The sequence below is a fragment of the Cervus elaphus genome, chromosome 10 (assembly GCF_910594005.1).
Source record: "Cervus elaphus chromosome 10, mCerEla1.1, whole genome shotgun sequence".
Lineage (NCBI taxonomy): Eukaryota > Metazoa > Chordata > Mammalia > Artiodactyla > Cervidae > Cervus > Cervus elaphus.
In genome coordinates this window covers 47,867,019-47,883,574 of record NC_057824.1, presented here as the reverse complement: position 1 = coordinate 47,883,574, position 16,556 = coordinate 47,867,019, and the positions used below count along the sequence as shown (strand labels likewise).

Sequence of the window (16,556 nt, the reverse complement as noted above, 5' to 3'; positions counted from 1 at the left end):
GCCTTGTGTCAGCCTCCTGCAGTGGTTCTTCCCGGGTTCCTCATTGGTGCCACATAGAAGGTATTCAGACTCAGCAAGAACCCATCCCTTGGGCGTCCGGATCACCCCCACTGCACTCCCAAGGCTGCCTTGAGAGGAGCATCTGGCTGCCAGAGCAGCTGCCCCTCCTGTCTCCCATAACGTGGTCCTTTGGGAGGCTGCCCCTAGGCAGCTCCAAGTTTTCCCCCAGCCTTGCATTGCTCCACAGGGGGTGTCAAAATGCCCACCCACTGGAGGAGATCCCCAGCCCCAGAGATGCCAAACCCAGCCTTGGCTTAGGTGCCAGGCTTCACAGCTTTGAGAGACTCATGCCACAAGGGCATCTCCTTGCCTCATCTCCCATCACTCCGCAGTGCTCCCACTGGTCCATTCCTTGTGGGCTGGATCTTTCCTTTTGTTGCTCCCCACTCATTTTTGCCTGGCTGTGTTCACCACGAAGAGATTCCCACCCTCCCATCCCCCACGCCAGTTCAGTTCAGTTCAGTCGCTCAGTTGTGTCCAACTCTTTGCGACCCCATGGACTGCAGCACACCAGGTTTCTCTGTCCATCACCAACTCCCGGAGCTTGCTCAGACTCATGTCCATTGAGTTGGTGATGCCATCCAACCATCTCATCCTCTGTTGTTCCCTTCTCCTCCTGCCTTCAATCTTTCCCAGCATCAGGGTCTTTTCAAATGAGTCAGTTCTTCACATCAGGTGGCCAAAATATTGGAGTTTCAGCTTTAGCATCAGTCCTTCCAATGAATATTCAGGACTGATTTCCTTTAGGATTGACTGGTTGGATCTCCCTGTAGTCCAAGGGACTCTCAAGAGTCTTCTCCAACACCACAGTTCAAAAGCACCAATTTTTCAGTGCTCAGCTTTCTTTATAGTCCAATTCTCACATCCATACATGACTACTGGAAAAGCCATAGCTTTGACTAGACAGACCTTTGTCCGTAAAGTAATGTCTCTACTTTTTAATATGCTGTCTAAGTTTGTCATAGCTTTTCTTCCAAGGAGCAAGCATCTTTTAATTTCATAGCTGCAGTCACCATCTGCAGTGATTTTGAAGCCCCCCAAAATAAAGTCTCTCACTGTTTCCATTCCAACCCCGTGCCAGGGTTTCTAGAAATTCCTCAGGTCTTAAAGGGAGTTTTCCTCAGAAATGCGATTCCAAGTGAGGGCAGCACCCACCGAAAAAGCCTGGAGTCAAGGGACAAGGGGACTGATGGAGCATTTAACATGTCTGTCCACATTCATTAAGCAAACATTTCCACCACCTGGACAGGGCCGAGGCATACAGGTGAACGCCATGTCGCCTGCTAGGACTCTACAGAGGGTTGGAGGAGCGCCCCCGCACCCCCTCCTCCCCGCACCCCAAGAGAAGCCTATGCCCTCAAGCAGTGGCTTTTTGCTCAGGGGTAAGGGCTTTTCAGGCAGTATAGGCTTTAGTGAGCACTTGAACTGGAGCGGAGCCTGGGATGGCTGAAGATCTGTGGCTTAGGCACCTCCCGGTAAGCAGGTCAGAGCCACCGGCAAGTTTTCAGCAGGGACACGGTAGGGATTGGCTTTGTGTTTTAGTCAGGGTAGCCTGGTGTCTGTGTGAAGGGGCAGTACCGGTGAACTTGGAGACAGGGAGACATAAAGAGGTCCTCGTAAAAATCCAAGCAAGAGAAGAGGCTCGGAATTGCCTCCCTGCCAAAGAGCAGCTTCCCCAGGGGGCAAGTGCTTGAGGCAGAATGCCACCTCCCTGGGCCTTGGTTTACTCCCGGCGTGACCGGCAGGGACACTGCTGGCAGCACCACGCAATTGGCATCCCGGGTAGAGCCCCGGCGGGGGGCTGCTGCCGCCCTCCACGCTGGAGCGGCCTGGCCAGCGGCTCGCGGAGCATGTGGCCCCGCCCCAGCCCCGTCCCGGCCCCGGATTGGCTCTGGCGGGGGGCGGGGCCAGCGGGCTCGCGGCCCCAGGCTTTTCCCCATTGGTGGTTGCGGCGGCGCGAGCCCGGAAGCGGACGGGGGCGGAGGCGGTGGAGGCGGAGGTGCCTCTGGCCGGCCGGGGTTGCGGTTCTGTCCTCGACTCTCGGCTCCTCCGGCCCGCGGCCCGGCCGCAATGCATCCCCCGCCTCCGGGCCCGCTGGGCGACTGCCTACGGGACTGGGAGGAGCTGCAGCAGGACTTCCACGGCATCCAGGTGAGCGCCAAGGCGGGCTCCCATTGGTTCCGAGCCATGTCTGTCTGGCTCGGGGTCAAGGGTCGGGTAGCCCCGGGTCAGGCTGCGGAAAGCTCGGGGTCAGGGGTGGGGGACCCTGGTGTTGCTCCTGACGGCAGCGAGGCGCTGCGTCCCGGTGTCCCCGGTTGGACCCTCCTTTCGGCCTCAAATCGATGTCCGGCGGTGGTATCTTTCGCCCGCGCAGCCGCCGCGACTCTGGAGTGACCCTACTGACCCGGGCAGACCTCCGGTGTCTCGTGAAGACCTCGGAAAGAGGCCCCAACTCCGACCTGGTCCCCTCCCAGGAGAGTCAGAGCTAACCAGGGCCAGTCTCGGGTCAATCGCCGAGCAAAAGCGCCTGGGCGCTGGCCGGGCCGGCCTTCACCTCCCTCGGGCCGCGCGGTCTGGGCCGAGTGTGGCTGGGGAGCAGGACGGGAGGCCGCCAGGCCTTGGTCCGGGGAAGTGGGATTTAGGTGAAGTCCCTGGATGGGGGCGAGGCCGGTCCAGGGCGCAGGACAGCTTCCAACCACACAGGACCACGTGGCTGCTGCAGAGAGTGAGGGGAAAGTGGGTGGGCGGGGCCCTGCCAAGAGACCTCAGGGTCCTGACAGGGATGGGAGTCTCTCTGAGACCAGTGGAAGCCAAGGGTGAGGGGGGTGGCGGTATTGTCTGGATCTGGCTGCTATGGGCCGCTGTGCTTTTCCGTGGACAGGTGGACAGGGGAGTGTGTGGCTGGGGGTAGGCCGAGGTGGCCCCTCCTTGAGCAGGAGAAACAAACCCCAGCCAGGGTAGAGCCCAGGCCATCTGGGCACTTGATCAGGCCTTTGCCTCTCTTGGACTGGCTCCAGCCCTTTCCTGTCCACATTAAGCCTGACTGCCCCCTGGCCTGTCCTGGCCAAGCCACTATCACTCGTGCTTCTCCCCAGGGCCCTGAGCAGAGCAGACCCAGGCTCCCGAGCCTGGGCACCACCATCCTGGCCTCAGCCCCTGCCTGACCTTCCTCACACTGCCCCTTGCCCCCCCCATCTCCAGGCTGCTCCTTCTCGAGACTCACCCCAGGGGGCAAAGTGCTCTGGGAAGCCCTGGGCCAAAGGTGCTGGGGGGAAGGGTAGAGGAATGGTCTTACAGCAAGAGGTCTAAGGGCTGAAGCCTGGTGACCTTTAACCCGGGAGGAAGATGCTGGGAGTGCCAGAGCTGCAGTCATATTGGACAACCTCAGCTCCCCTCGCCCTTGCAGGCTGTCTGGACGAGAGGCTCTGAGAAGGCCAGGGATGGCTTCAGGCCGCCTGCTTGGTCCAGACTGTGGACCTGTGGGCTTGGAATGCAGACTCAGGATGGCCAGAGAGGGGTGGGAACAGCTAGTAGATAGGCTGAGACTAAGAAAAGCTTCCGAGAACGCATCTGTTTCTGGGGCCGACGTGCTGGGGGGCTCCTGGGCTTGTTGAAAGAGCCCTGTCTCCTTGCCTGCCTTGGAGAGAGAGGACCCTTGGGGTGTTCCTGAGGCTGGCTCAGCTGGCTGCCGCCTCTCCTGCTGAGACCCTCTTGGGGAGCCCTGGGCGAGTCTGTGCCCCACCCCCTTCCCAGCAGGCTCTGGCTCAGGGGTCCCCTAGCCAGCCTGAGCCTTCCCCCTCCCTGGTCCCCAGGAGACCCACCGGCTGTACCGCCTGAAGCTGGAGGAGCTGACCAAACTGCAGAACAACTGTACTAGCTCCATCACTCGGCAGAAGAAACGGCTCCAGGAGCTGGCCCTTGTCCTGAAGAAGTTAGGACCCATCCCCTCCACAGGCCCCCCCCCCCCCGCCATGCCCTCCCTCCTCATACCCCTGGCCGTGGACCGGGTGTGGGTGTCGGACCTGGTGGGGTAGGGAGCTGGTGCTGACTCCTAGGTGCCCCCAGGCACCGCTTCTCCCCTCTCTGGGCTGCGTCTGCTCTCCTGCCCCCTCAGGTGTCGGGTGTTCTGACTCTGGCTTCTGCGGCCCCACCTGCAGATGCAAACCCTCCCTCCCGTCAGAGGCCGAGGAAGCCGCGCAGGAGCTGGAAAATCAGATCAAGGAGCGACAGGGCCTCTTCTTCGATATGGAGGCCTACTTGCCCAAGAAGAATGGGTGAGACTCCCCTCCTCCAAGCTCGGTTCACAGCCCCGTCTTCCTCTGCCTGGTTTCCTGGACCCACTCGGGCTGAGCCGTCAGACCCGGTGCTCCCTCAGGGACAGCCTCAGTGACAGTGCCCGCTCACTGTGATGACGGGTGCTTTGTGCGGGACGTGCAGAGAATCAGGGAGAGCACAGACGGGTACCTCACCACTTGAGAGGCCGGAGAAAGCCTCTTGGGGTAGGTGACGCCTGGGCTGCGTCATGAAGGATAAAGAGGAGGGAGCCGGCTGGACCTGGAGAGGTGCAGCCGCAGGTGTCACGTCCAGAGCACGGGGTAGGAGGTGAAAGGTTGCGGAGAGACCAGAGCAGGAGCCAGCCCGCGGCGCTCCCCTCTGGCCCGGTGGGCAGGAGAGAGCGACGGCTCAATTATGCACTTAGATCAGCCGCAGTCACAGCAGAGGACGTGGCAGAACCCGGGGCTCTGGGAAAACAGTCCAGCAGAGAGACAGCTGGCAGTGAGAAAGCTGGGAGAAAGCATGTCCCAGAAGGCAGGGGAGGAAGGAGTGGCCCGTAGCCTGAGATCAGATGGCCCCCCGGGGCAGCATGGGGGGGTGGTCAGAGGTAACACGGAAGGGGAATGTTTCCTGGAAGTCCGGGTGACCTTGGAGAGAACCACTTCCAGGAGGGTGGGGCTGGAAAGGTGATACTGGGGATGACAGAAGAGCCGAGGAGACAGCCAGGTTCAGGCCATGCTTCCGAAGCTTGGAGGTGAGTGGAAGGAGAAACTAGTGCCTGGAAACTAGCAACTAGAGCTCATCGTGAGGGTTGAGGAGTCGCTTCTGTTTGGGTGTGTGAGTTTGTACATAGGAAGGACGTGAGCTTCGCTGCCTGCTGAGAGGTGGGGCCCGTGGAGGGCGAGACCACAGGGAGGCTCAGTGTGCAGTGGAGGGAAGTCCCCAGGGCCGTGGGAAGGGGTGGTCTGGGAGGAGGGGCGTGCAGAGAGGAGGGTGGGGAGGCAGCAGGGAAGATGTCACCTGCCTGAAGGTTTGGGGGAGGGCTGCCCCTGGGAATGGGAGAGGGAGGAGCTCGCGGCGCGGGGAGAGGCAGCCTGGCCTCCGTCCCGTTCTGTGCCCTGTAACCTCTGCGTGGCTGCAGGCCGGCCTCGGAACCGCTGTGAGCCCCGGCCTGGGGCTTGCATGCGAACATACAAGGGCCGGTATAGGTGCTGCCTCTTGGTACAGGGCTGTGACTCTCAGACGAGAGGAGCTTGGATGGGGTGGGTGATGGCACCCTTCGGGGTTGGCAGGAGGTCGCGGTGCGGTCACGGGTGTGGGTGGCTGCAGTGGGCTTGGGGCTGAAGGCTACCTCTCCTCCCCCAGACTGTATCTGAGCCTGGTCCTGGGCAACGTCAACGTGACACTCCTGAGCAAGCAGGCTAAGTAATTTGTGGTCGCCAGGCTCCTCCCCGCCCCCTACTTCCCGCCCCCGGGTCCCTTCCAGCCTGCCCCAGCCTCCCTGGCTGAGCCTGGGGCTCGGGGGCCGCTGCCCGATGGCACCACAAGCAGCCCGTCCGGAGGCCTGGGTGGGCGCCACCAGCACCCCAGCCTGTCCCACGAGTGTGTCCCCCCAGGTTTGCCTACAAAGACGAGTACGAGAAGTTCAAGCTCTACCTCACCATCATCCTCATTCTCATCTCCTTCACCTGCCGCTTCCTCCTCAACTCCAGGTGGGCGTCCAGTGGGGGGTGGGGGCTGGCCCCCCGGACCCTCTCCAGGTGCCAGCATCCGCCCTCTGCACCCCTCCCCGCAGGGTGACAGATGCTGCCTTCAACTTCCTGCTGGTCTGGTATTACTGCACCCTGACCATCCGCGAAAGCATTCTCATCAACAATGGCTCCAGGTGGGCGAGGGTGGGGCCCAGCCCCGGGGGTGGGGGGCGGAGCGCCCTGGAGCTGCCCTGGAAAGTGGGGGCAGGGGGCGCCACGGCCCTCTGAGAAGCAGGGTGGGTACTGGCTCCTTCCCACTGCAGCCCCACTTCCTGCCCCCCGAGCCCTGATCCTGGGGCTGAGGAGACAGGGGTGACGGTGGCTTCCTGACGCAGGATCAAAGGCTGGTGGGTCTTCCATCACTATGTGTCCACGTTCCTGTCGGGAGTCATGCTGACATGGTGAGCAGGTCGGCTTGGTCCCAGGGCCGGGGGAGCAAGGGGCAAGGAGAAGGGGGGGTGTCCCTAGGCGCCCACCCCGCCCTCTGCTCTCTGCTCTCAGGCCCGACGGCCTCATGTACCAGAAGTTCCGGAACCAGTTCCTGTCCTTCTCCATGTACCAGAGTGAGTGTCTCCAAGGTCCCTGCTCTGCTTAGGGCTCACCCCCCAGGGAAGGGCGGGCAGGGACGTGGGACTCCAGCCCCGTCCTGATGCCCGCCCCTGACCCCGCCAGGTTTTGTGCAGTTCCTCCAGTATTACTACCAGAGCGGCTGTCTGTACCGCCTGCGGGCCCTGGGCGAGCGGCACACCATGGACCTCACTGTGGGTGAGTCGGGCGAGGCCGCCCCGCCCTGCAGTCCTGACGGAGCCGGGAGGGCCTGTCCTTGCCTCTGGCCCAGGGTCTGAGTGATGGGTCCTCTGCCCGCTCTGCCCCTGCAGAAGGCTTCCAGTCCTGGATGTGGCGGGGCCTCACGTTCCTGCTGCCCTTCCTCTTCTTCGGACACGTAAGTTGTACCCGAGCCCCCCCGTCCACCTGGCTGTCTCGAGCAGGGACCATGTGTAAGAGCCCGCTCCCTCCCAGTTCTGGCAGCTTTTTAACGCACTGACGTTGTTCAACCTGGCCCGGGACCCCGAGTGCAAGGAGTGGCAGGTGAGCCGGGCCCCCGCCTGGAGAGGCCGAGGGGAGGGCCGGCCTGGCCTCCGTCCTGACCCCGCTTGCTCCTCCAGGTGCTCATGTGCGGCTTCCCCTTCCTCCTCCTCTTCCTCGGCAATTTCTTCACCACCCTGCGGGTCGTGCACCAGAAATTCCACAACCAGCTGCATGGGAGCAAGAAAGAATGAGGCTGGGCCCTCCCTGCCCGACGGCACCCCCGGCCTGGAAGGGGCTTCTGAACCTCTGTGTGGAGGGGGTGGGGGTTCCCCATGGCTGGGAGGGTCTCTCTGCCCTCCCCTGGGTTTTGTGGGCTCTGTGGGCCCTGATGGCGTTGCTGGAGAGGAGGACCTGGGCCTGTGTCCCCGCCCCGTGGGAGCTGGGCGCCGGTGGCCTGAATAAAGGAAAAGGCTCCGAGAGCCTCGGTGTGTGTGCTTCTGCGGCTGAGACGGGCCTGGGGGGCCTGTGCCGCCACCAGACAGGGCCTGGGGGCTCCCAAAGTGTCTCTGGGGTCTGAGTTCAGGAGACCCAGATGGAGGCCTCAGATCTGTGCAAGCACTACCCAGCAAATACAGAAAACAACTTTATTCCAAGGGCCAGAGGTTATTTAAAATTATTTACACTCATTGAAAATCACGGGGAGGGGCCAGGCCTCACTCAGCTGAGAGGCGGACCTCTGTGTTCAGCCACCGAGGGCCAGGAGGCGTTCACATCACAGCCTGTCACCCTCGGCTGCGCCCCCAGGCTGATGGCCGGAGGGCGCAGGTCCATGGGAGCAGCCTCTGTCCTGGGCCTGCCTCTGGGGCAGGTAAGCACCCGGCAGAGTGGCACCTGGCAGAGCCACCCAGGAGACCACAGAAGGGAGTGAGGCGTGTGATTACATGATGGGGAGGCAAGTCTGTAGGGCGCGAGTGGCGGAGCAGGGCAGGCAGCCTAGCTCCACACGTCCAGGGAGTAGCGGCCCTTGGTCATCAGCTTCTTGACGTAGTCCACAGCCTGGGCGTGCTCCATGGCGCCTTGCTCGGCCACGATGTCGTAGAAGGTGTTCTGCACGTCCCTTGCCATGTTCCGAGCGTCCCTGCGCACAGGAAGGAGGTGGCACTGAGGAAGGGCCCCTCCACGGGCAGGACAGCCCCCCTGCCCCTCCTTACCCCTCTGCCCCACTCACCCCTCCTCTGCCCCCCTCACCCCCCTCTGCCCCTCCTCTGCCCCCTCACACCCCTCTGCCCCCCTCACCCCTACCTCTGCCCCCCTCACCCCTCCTCTGCCCCCTCACCCCCCTCTGCCCCACTCACCCCTCCTCCGCCCGTCTTCTGTCCCCCTCACCCTGCTTCTGCCCCCCTCACCCTGCTTCTGCCCCCCTCACCCCCCTCTGCCCCTCCTCTGCCCCACTCTCCCCTCCTCACCCCTCCTCTGCCCCACTCACCCCCTCCTCTGCTCCCCTCACCCCTCCTGTGCCCCACTCACCTGCCTCTGCCCAACTCGCCCCCGCCACTCACCCGCACACGTAGATGTGGGCGCCCCCCTCATGGATGAGTTTCCACAGGTGCTCCTTGTCCTTCTTGAGTAAGTGCTGCACGTAGACCTGGGGGTGGGGGTGCCTGTGAGGAAGGCCCATCGCACTCTGCATACCCCCCACCCCCGGGGCCTGTCCCAGGCCTCACCTTCTGGGGCTGCTCCCGGGAGAAGGCTACGTTGAGCTGGGTGAGGGTGCCGTCCTTGTGGAAGCCGGCCAGCTCCTCACGGTACAGGTAGTCCTCGTCAGAGCGCCGGCAGCCGTAGTAGAGCAGCGTCTCACCCACCTCCTTGCCTGGGGCAGGGGCAGCCGGGGTGAGCGAGGAGCCCCAGGCCCGGCCCCCTGCCTGGAGCCTGCCCGGGACCCGCACACTCACCCTGCTGCCTCAGCCAGGCCCGCTCCTGGATGAAGCCTATGAAGGGGGCAACGCCGGTGCCGGGGCCCACCATGACGACGGGCGTGGTGGCCTTGAAGGGCAGGCGGAACTGGGACTTGCGCACGAACATGGGCACCAGGGCCCGGCCGCCGTTCTCCCCGGCCGGCTCCTTGGCCCGCAGCCAGCTGGTGGCCACGCCCTTGTTGACGCGGCCCGTCTGGGTTTCGTACTCCACGACCACGGCGCAGATGTGCACGGAGTTGGGGTGCACCTGGGGGCGCGCAGGGGTGAGCGTGGCGGTGCCCGAGGCCCCTTCCCTCCTGCCACCCACCCCGTCACGGGGTCTCTGCTCAGGGCCCCTTCCTGGCAGCCGGCCTGACTGGCTCTTGGCACCAGGGCCGGAGGGCAGGGTGCGACCTTACGGTCCAGCCTTCTGGATACACAGCCCGGGAGTCTTGAGCAAAGTGCCCATGGACATGGGGCAGAGCTGAGGCTGCGGCCCAGAGACCCCGGGCTCTCTGAGGAGCCAACACTGTCTTCTCTAGGGGGGCGGGCCGGAGCCCCCACCTTGGAGGATGAGGCGATGGAGTAGTAGCGGGCCTGCAGACGGGGCAGCAGCTCGCACAGGTGGTCGATGGGGGGCCGCAGGGACGGGCAGTCCTGCAGGATGGCCAGGATGTGCCGCCGGGCCTCCAGCACCCACCTCAGGTACAGCTCCTGGGGGCACAGACGTGGGTGAGACGGCGAGCGGCCCCGGGGCCCAGGCAGCCCGGGGAGTGGCCGGGCCGGGGGGCTGGCACTCGGGGCGCCGGGGGCAGGCCCACCTTGCCCTCGCCCGACGAGGAGGCCATCTTGCGCAGCTGCTCCTGCTCGGCGGGCTCCGAGGCGTACTGGGCCAGCTCGTACAGCACGTTGGTGCGCGGTGGGTTGGTGATGTCCAGGTAGTAGGTGAGCGCCGTGCGGTAGGAGGTGGGGCAGGGGAAGGGGTGCTTCTTGTTGGACTCCTCTGCAAGGAGAGGCAGGGTTCAGGGTGAGGGGCCTCCCGGGGCAGGTGGGCCAAGGCTCGGTGGGCGGGAAGCAAGGCCAGCTCTCTCGGGGTCTTCCTTGGCTTTGGGGCAAGGCTTGAGGCTTTCGGCTGCTGGATAGGCAGTCTCATCAGAGGCAGGATGCTGCTGGGGGCGGCCTGTCACCGTCCCCATCCAGGACAGTCACTGCTCAGACAGGGTGGCCGAGGGGGAGCCCCCCAGTGGGGCCGGCCTGCCTGCCTGCGGCCTGGACCTGGTCCACTGTTGGGACGCCAGGCTCTGACAGTGAGATGCCAATACTGGGCCTTCGGCTGTGATGACAGGCCCCCTCCAGCTCAGGTTTTATTCTTGGACACAAGCGGAGGTCGGTGCATGGGGCGACCACATGCCAAGCGTTTGGGGCGGCATCTTGTACACTCAGGCGCTCCGCCAGCCCTTGCTGAGGGGCTTCCACTGCCACAGTCAACAGGCCGGCCTTACTGACACCTCCCCATGGCCAGGCCCGAGCAGGGCTGGACCCCGGAGTGACTCCACCTCCTACAGGCACGACCGCACGGGTGTTGGCTCCTGTGCACCAACGAGCCCCAGGGAAGCACAAGGCTGGCAAGCCACCCAGAGAGGAGAGGGCCTGGCCCAGGGCGGCTCAGCCTGGAGGGCTGTGGGCCTAGCTTTGGGGGAAGGGTTGAACTTACTGAAGCAGGACCTACATAGGGTGTACAAGTCACGTGAGCAGTGCCTGACGGATTTTCGCGAACTGAACGTCCTTGTGTACCCAGCGCCCACATCAAGCAGCAGGTGTTCCCCGCGCCCAGGCACCCTCTTGTGTGGGCTCAGAATCCGGGGCTCAGGCCTTGCACCACGGGGCAGGTGTGGGCGCTCCTTCTGAAGTCCCACTTCTGCCTCACGTTCTGAGCCTCCTCAGAGCAGCCCTTGGCAGAGAAGGGCCCCGCACCACAGGGGCTCAGGCACTCCTGGGAGAAAGTGAGCACCGACAACCCCCCACCCCAGAAAGGTGCTGCTTCAGAGGCACAAGGCCTCCCCCAACCCCCACCACCGCCCCCCCAGTGAGAGGAAGACCGGTCCGTGGTCCACGGGCCACCAGGTCCCCTGCCAGCACAAGGAATTCCAGTGCAGATCAGCCCCTTTCCTGTCCTCTCAAGGCTGACTCTGGAACCCTGAGAGGTGCGGAGCAGCAGCCCAGGCTCGGGTCACCGAGGACACGGGTGAGCAAGCGGGCAGGGCCAGGCAGAGCTGAGCCCCAGGTCAGTGGGCAGTGCGGGGCGCTGGGGGTCGCAGTCAGAGGCTCAGGTGGGGTGGCCTTGCCCTCGGCAAGGTGCAGGCTGAGCACCCTCAGTGGACCTAGAGTCTGTCAGGATTGCTGCCGCGGGGGCTCCGGCCCCCGGCTGTGGCACTCTTCCCCACAGGACGTGGGCAGCCGGGCCTGGCTCTGTCTTCGGGCCCCGTTCCCTCGAGGGAGTACGGCAGCGAGGGGTGGGGGGCCCGGAAGGCGGCCTGCCTTCTCCCCTGCCTCCCGCCTGCTCTGCAACCTGCCCCTGTGTCCTGGGTGTGCGGGCTTCCAGGACACCAGGCTTTAGGTCCAAGCAGAAACTCAACCTCTGGGCCTTGTCAGGGGGCCCATTCCCACCAGCACCCTCAGGCCCAGGTAGGGGGAGGCCTGGGACCCAGGACTCACCGTCAAGGTTGTTCAGGGACATGATGACATCCAGGTCGGCACCCAGGATCTCGCCAAGCTGGTTCACCAGGGCAGAGTCATTAGCCGGATAAACAGCCACATGGTCCCCGGACTCATACCTGGGGGTGATGCGAGGCTCAGGGGGAGGGTGGAGAGCAGCTCTGTGCGGGAACAGGAGGCCTGGGTGGAAGGTTTGGGGAGGGGGGTGGCAGCAGCTGGTACCTGATTTTGGAGTCCGAGATGTCTAATTCCAGGTGCATGAGGTGTCGCTCGGTTCCCTGGTTCAGCTTCCGGTTGGTGGTGACGACAGCCAGGAACGGGTTCTTGGCGTCAAAGGGGCTGGGTGGGGAGAGCAGTGCAGTGAGCCAGGCCTCCGGTCTGAATCTCCGCACCCACAAGGACCCTTCTGACCACACAGAACATGGGAACTTCAAAGCTGGCCTCCTGGGTCAGGAGGAAACCTCTCCAATGAGGTACAGGGCTTTCCTAGCTCCCCCCAAGGCGGTGATCCCGGCACCCCCAAGGGGGCAAAGCTGGGTTATCAGTGTCCCTGTCTACAGACACTGGGGCTGGCCTGAAACCTGGGGGAGCCTCCGCCCCTGGTACCCACTGGTGGGCAGAGCACAAGGAGGGCCTGGCCCAAGAAGGTGGTTCCGTAAGACGGAGCAAGGGCCTGGGTCCTGAGTGACGGCCTGGGACTGAGCGAGGCAGGAGCCAGGCTATCCCCCTGGGAAGTCACTGCAACGGGCTGTCGGCTGCAACCGCAGTGGCTGCCTAGAGTGGGGCTGCTGGAGGGTCAAGGAGGACCTTCCTGGGCGGCTCCAGCACGAGTCTGGGTGGGGCCCAGGTGCAAGTGAGGGGCCCCAGAAAGGAACACTTTGGACAAAAAAGTCCAAACATGGAGGCAGATTTGAAGGAAGTGAGCCCTTTGGCCAAGGCTCAGCCTAGACCCAGGGCTGAACTTGCTACGTCCTGGTCCAGGAAGCAGTGGGCATCCCCCACCCCCGGATATTTAACAGGCAAATGAAGTACAAACTGAGCAAGTGCCAGTCTCTCCAAGGCCATGCTCTGGACCAAAGGAACACCAAGAGGGGAGGGGTCCCCAGGACCCTGGGCTCGGAGCAGCCCCCCGTCTCTCTGCTCCGGGCTTCGTGCCCTCCTCTGGGTGGAAATGGACATGTGGGTGGCCCCAGCCAGGGCCCCTCCCGGATGGGGGGATGAGGAAGCCCATGGGACGGGGCCTGGCAGGAAAGGCCTGCGGAGACACGCGCGGCCAGCCCTGGCCGGCCTGGCTCTGTACTCACGGTTTCTGGTTCTCGTAGCTCTTCAGGCGGCCCATCTCGCCCGTGTACACCTTGGCCCCGTCCATGTCCGCATGGACCACAAGTTCGTACTGACGGATGCTGGAAGAGGCAGACCCAGGGTGAGGCCGAGGGCTGGGAGAGGCAGCAGGCTAGGGGAGGGTCCCCAGGAGGGAGCGAGGCTACGAGGCCATGGGGCACGCCTGGGCGACGCGGGGCCAGGCGTGACCCACAAGGAAGGAGATGCGTGAGTGCGGGGCAGGCAGGAGAGGCGGGGCAGCCGGGCCAGCAGCCCTGAGGAGGCCGGGAAGCCCACCCTGACCCTCGCGTGCGGGCACAGCCCAAGCACCTGGGCCCGGGCCCCTTCTACACCCCGACTGAGCCTCCCCCAGCCCCACTGCACCCACCGGGCCGGTTCCCCACCCATGGTCCCAGGTGCACGCACTCACCTGGACTCCTCTCCCGTAGCTTCCACCCCGAAGTGCTCGCACACGGCTGGCCAGAACTGCTCTCGCCACGTGATGAAGTCCTCCTCCAGGCTGCGGACCAGAGGGGATGAGCCCGGGGCCAGACGGGGCTGCCAGGCCAGCTTGGACCCTCTGTCCCCTGGCTCACCCTCGAAGCTCGAGGGTTCATTTCACACCAGCCCGCCCAGTGATGTAACCCAGGGCAGCAGGAAGTGTCCAGAGGGTCTGCAGTAACCACAGGAAGCCCCGTCTGAGCTGGGTGAGCCGGGAGGGTGTGGACAAGCAAAGAAGGCGGGCCTGGTGGTCCCCGGTGGTGAGGCAGGTCACAGGGGTGAGCCGACACCATGGCTCTGCCCTGCCCTCCTGGGCCCCGGCCAGCCTGAACCTGGGGCTCCCAACACTCGATAGCCCGGGGGGTGCTGAGGGTGGCTTGGGGTGGGGGGACTCACTTCCCGTCGTCGTCGCCCAGCCCCAGATCAAAGATCCGCTGGGCACCGAGCTGCTCCAGCCGCTTATCCACGTATTTGCCCATGGCGTTGAAGTGCTCATAGGTCTTGTTCCCGAGGGCAAACACCTGTGTGCGTGAGGGGCCAGGGTCAGGGTCGGCGGGTCCGGCCAGACACCTCGTACCTCCGGGGAGGCCCCGGAGTGGCTCTGTTTCATGGACCCACAGCTCGGGCTCCTCCGCGGCCACCTCGGCCTGGATCCTGGCAGCGGCAGGGTGTCCACCCCACCCGCTCCCTTGCCCGGCCGAATCCTGGTCATCCCACTCCTTTCTTGCCTTTTGTCTTTAGAAGCTGATGCCCTGGGCACGACGGGGCTGGGACACGGGAACGGGGCTCTTAGTGCCGGGCCGGGCGGAAGAGAGGGTTACCCGTGAGCCCTTCCCGGGATTCCCGCCTACAAGCCCCCTGCCAGGCCCGGGCTCAGCCGGTCGAGGTGAGAACCGGAGGTGTCCTCTTGGACACGAGCTTCTGGAGGTCGCACGAGCCCACCCGGGTGACTCACCGCGTACTTGACCCCAGAAAGGTCCACGTCCGTCTCCTGCAGCCAGTCATAGAAGTCCTGGGCGTTGTCGGTGGGGTCCCCCTCACCGTAGGTGGCCATGCAGAACACGGCCAGGGCCTTCTCAATCTCTGGCAGGCTGCCCAGGTCGGCCTGGGGGACAGAGGCAGGGCCAAGTGACTGTGACTAAGCCGGCTCCCAAGTGCAGACGGGTGAGTCCTGGGCTGGTGGACAGAGTGCATCTCAAGAGCAAAGGGGCAGCAGGCCCAGGAGAATACGGTGAGGCCTGGTGTGGACGGCAGCAGCGGGTTCCAGGCCAGGAGTGGGCACTCGGAACACGGTGCCACCTCTGGAGCACCCTACAGAGTCCCAGGGCGCCTGAGTTCATGGGATTCCTAACCAACTGTCTGCCAACTCGAAACCCAGGTCCTAAGACAGAGGGATAGTGGGCCATCCCCAAGACCAAAGGATGTGTGTGTGTGTGGGGGGGGGGGTAGGCGGGGGCTGGTTTGGTTTGGGTGAAGGAGGAGCACAGGTGGGAAGCAGCTGGCACTCAGAAGACAGGGGTTCTCAGGGGAAGTTCATTCATCACGGTGGAGCGGCAACAGCCCATGTGATGACTGGCAATGACCCTGCGGGGGAGATGCAGGAAGGTGCTCCCTGGGGCGTCTTCCCAGGACGAGCTGCTCTGCCTCTCCTGGGGCCTAAGGACCACTCCCCCTTCTCTGCCCACTGTGTCCCCAGGGGGCTGCTGGCCTGGCTGTCTCAGAGACAGGTAAGCAGACTGCTGGAAGTTTCCTGCACTTTGGAGAGCTACGATTGGCAAAGGAGCCAGTGCCGGGAGGAGAGTGAGCAAGGTCAGCTGGCCCCCACAGCCTCAGAGACGGGCTGGGTGTGGCTGGGGCCAGGAGGTGGGGACTGTCTTGCAGACAGCGCTGTGTGGGCCTGAAGGAGTCACGTGCCGAGGATGGCCGAAGGAGGAGACGGGGGAGGAAGGATCCTGTAGCCCCAAATGGGGGCTTTTCCCTCAGTGTCTGGGCTCTCCTGGGCCCTCTCCAAGCCCAGACACACAAGTTTACAGCCTCCGTGCAAAGCTGAGCTGCCGGGTTCCCGGAGATGGCTCATCCAACACCCTCATCCCCTCCCTGTAGACGAGGCCCCCAGTGAGGCCAGGTCACCCAGGCAGTCGGGGGACTGAGTTAGAGTCCAGCTGCCCTGACACTGCAGTCTAGGAGCGGGGGTTGAGGGAACACAAGAGACAGTTCCTCTCCTGACCTGCTGAGACCCTGTCCTCCTTTAGCCCACACCCAATCCACGAGGTGCCCAGGCCCCTTCTGGGGGCACCTGCCCAGCGCCTGTACAGCCTGAAGCGTGGAGAGCTGGGAAGGGAGCGCACACGCACGCACCTGGGCCAGGCGTTCTCCATGTCCAGAGGCCACCTGGCTGCCGGGACAAACGACAAGAGATGCCCAATCCTGCCTGTGCCTTTGCCTAACTCTGCCTCTGTGTCTCCACGATGCAGACACGCCTGCCTTAACACCCTGGAACTGCACTGCCTGGGAGGAAGGGGTCAGGGCGCGGCGAGCACTCACCAGGTCGTACTCCTCGGGGTCAGCTGCCATGCCCCGCATCCCATAGCGGTGGGCGTCCTTAGACAGGCGGTTGGCAAACTCCTCAGCAGTCCCCGTCTGGGAGCCGTAGAACACAATGATGTTCCTGCCCTAGGGATGGCCGGACACACGGGGTCAGCGAGGGGCCAAGAGCCACAGGCTTCACCGGAGACTCAAGGTGACCACAGGGGCAGGCAGGCCCCTAAGGGCACCCTCTTTCTTTCCTCCTTCAGGTCTTTCTGAGTCACCCTCGGGCCAGCATCTCACTACCACAGCCACTGCGGCAGGCGGGGTCAGAGGCCGCTCAGCCAGCTCCAGCTGACACAATCAAGGTAACCCACACACACAGCTGCTCAGTTACACTGTGGACACATCTTTAAATGACACT

The 16,556-nt window shown here is 64.0% G+C and overlaps 2 protein-coding genes across 6 annotated transcripts in view; one reads left to right on the top strand and one right to left on the bottom strand.

Annotated features, from left to right (window-relative positions):
• The first annotated feature begins 2,025 nt into the window (after window positions 1-2,025).
• TMEM120A (transmembrane protein 120A) lies at window positions 2,026-7,594 on the top strand. Of its 2 annotated transcripts, XM_043915019.1 has the most exons (12): window positions 2,026-2,211; window positions 3,873-3,991; window positions 4,218-4,334; window positions 5,701-5,760; window positions 5,952-6,047; window positions 6,131-6,220; window positions 6,422-6,487; window positions 6,588-6,649; window positions 6,759-6,851; window positions 6,965-7,029; window positions 7,107-7,175; window positions 7,253-7,594. In XM_043915019.1, exons 1-12 carry the CDS (start codon window positions 2,131-2,133, stop codon window positions 7,364-7,366), a joined length of 1,032 nt encoding a protein of 343 aa, XP_043770954.1. In that variant the 5' UTR covers window positions 2,026-2,130; the 3' UTR covers window positions 7,367-7,594. The 2 variants fall into 2 exon arrangements, with proteins under 2 accessions (XP_043770954.1, XP_043770955.1); XM_043915020.1 differs by lacking the exon at window positions 5,952-6,047.
• A 151-nt stretch (window positions 7,595-7,745) lies between these two features.
• The window catches only part of LOC122701745 (NADPH--cytochrome P450 reductase), a 63,505-nt gene continuing 54,694 nt past the window's right edge, over window positions 7,746-16,556 (bottom strand). For all 4 annotated transcript variants that reach the window (XM_043915017.1, XM_043915016.1, XM_043915015.1 and 1 more), the window contains 13 exons: window positions 16,151-16,279; window positions 14,562-14,711; window positions 14,003-14,127; window positions 13,536-13,625; window positions 13,090-13,188; window positions 12,008-12,124; window positions 11,786-11,904; window positions 9,892-10,073; window positions 9,635-9,784; window positions 9,068-9,338; window positions 8,840-8,985; window positions 8,675-8,760; window positions 7,746-8,253 (listed from right to left, as the gene is read on the bottom strand). In XM_043915017.1, the coding sequence (XP_043770952.1) occupies window positions 8,109-8,253; window positions 8,675-8,760; window positions 8,840-8,985; window positions 9,068-9,338; window positions 9,635-9,784; window positions 9,892-10,073; window positions 11,786-11,904; window positions 12,008-12,124; window positions 13,090-13,188; window positions 13,536-13,625; window positions 14,003-14,127; window positions 14,562-14,711; window positions 16,151-16,279 (1,809 nt within the window). In that variant the 3' untranslated portion in view covers window positions 7,746-8,108. The remainder of the gene's footprint in view (window positions 8,254-8,674; window positions 8,761-8,839; window positions 8,986-9,067; window positions 9,339-9,634; window positions 9,785-9,891; window positions 10,074-11,785; window positions 11,905-12,007; window positions 12,125-13,089; window positions 13,189-13,535; window positions 13,626-14,002; window positions 14,128-14,561; window positions 14,712-16,150; window positions 16,280-16,556) is intronic.

Bases quoted from the DNA above. Each gene is read 5' to 3' on its own strand.
- TMEM120A (XM_043915019.1), top strand. From the start codon at position 2,131: ATGCATCCCCCGCCTCCGGGCCCGCTGGGCGACTGCCTACGGGACTGG. The intron at 5,761-5,951 runs GTAATTTGTGGT...GTGTCCCCCCAG, and splicing joins CTCCTGAGCAAGCAGGCTAA to GTTTGCCTACAAAGACGAGT. The intron at 6,221-6,421 runs GTGGGCGAGGGT...TTCCTGACGCAG, and splicing joins CTCATCAACAATGGCTCCAG to GATCAAAGGCTGGTGGGTCT.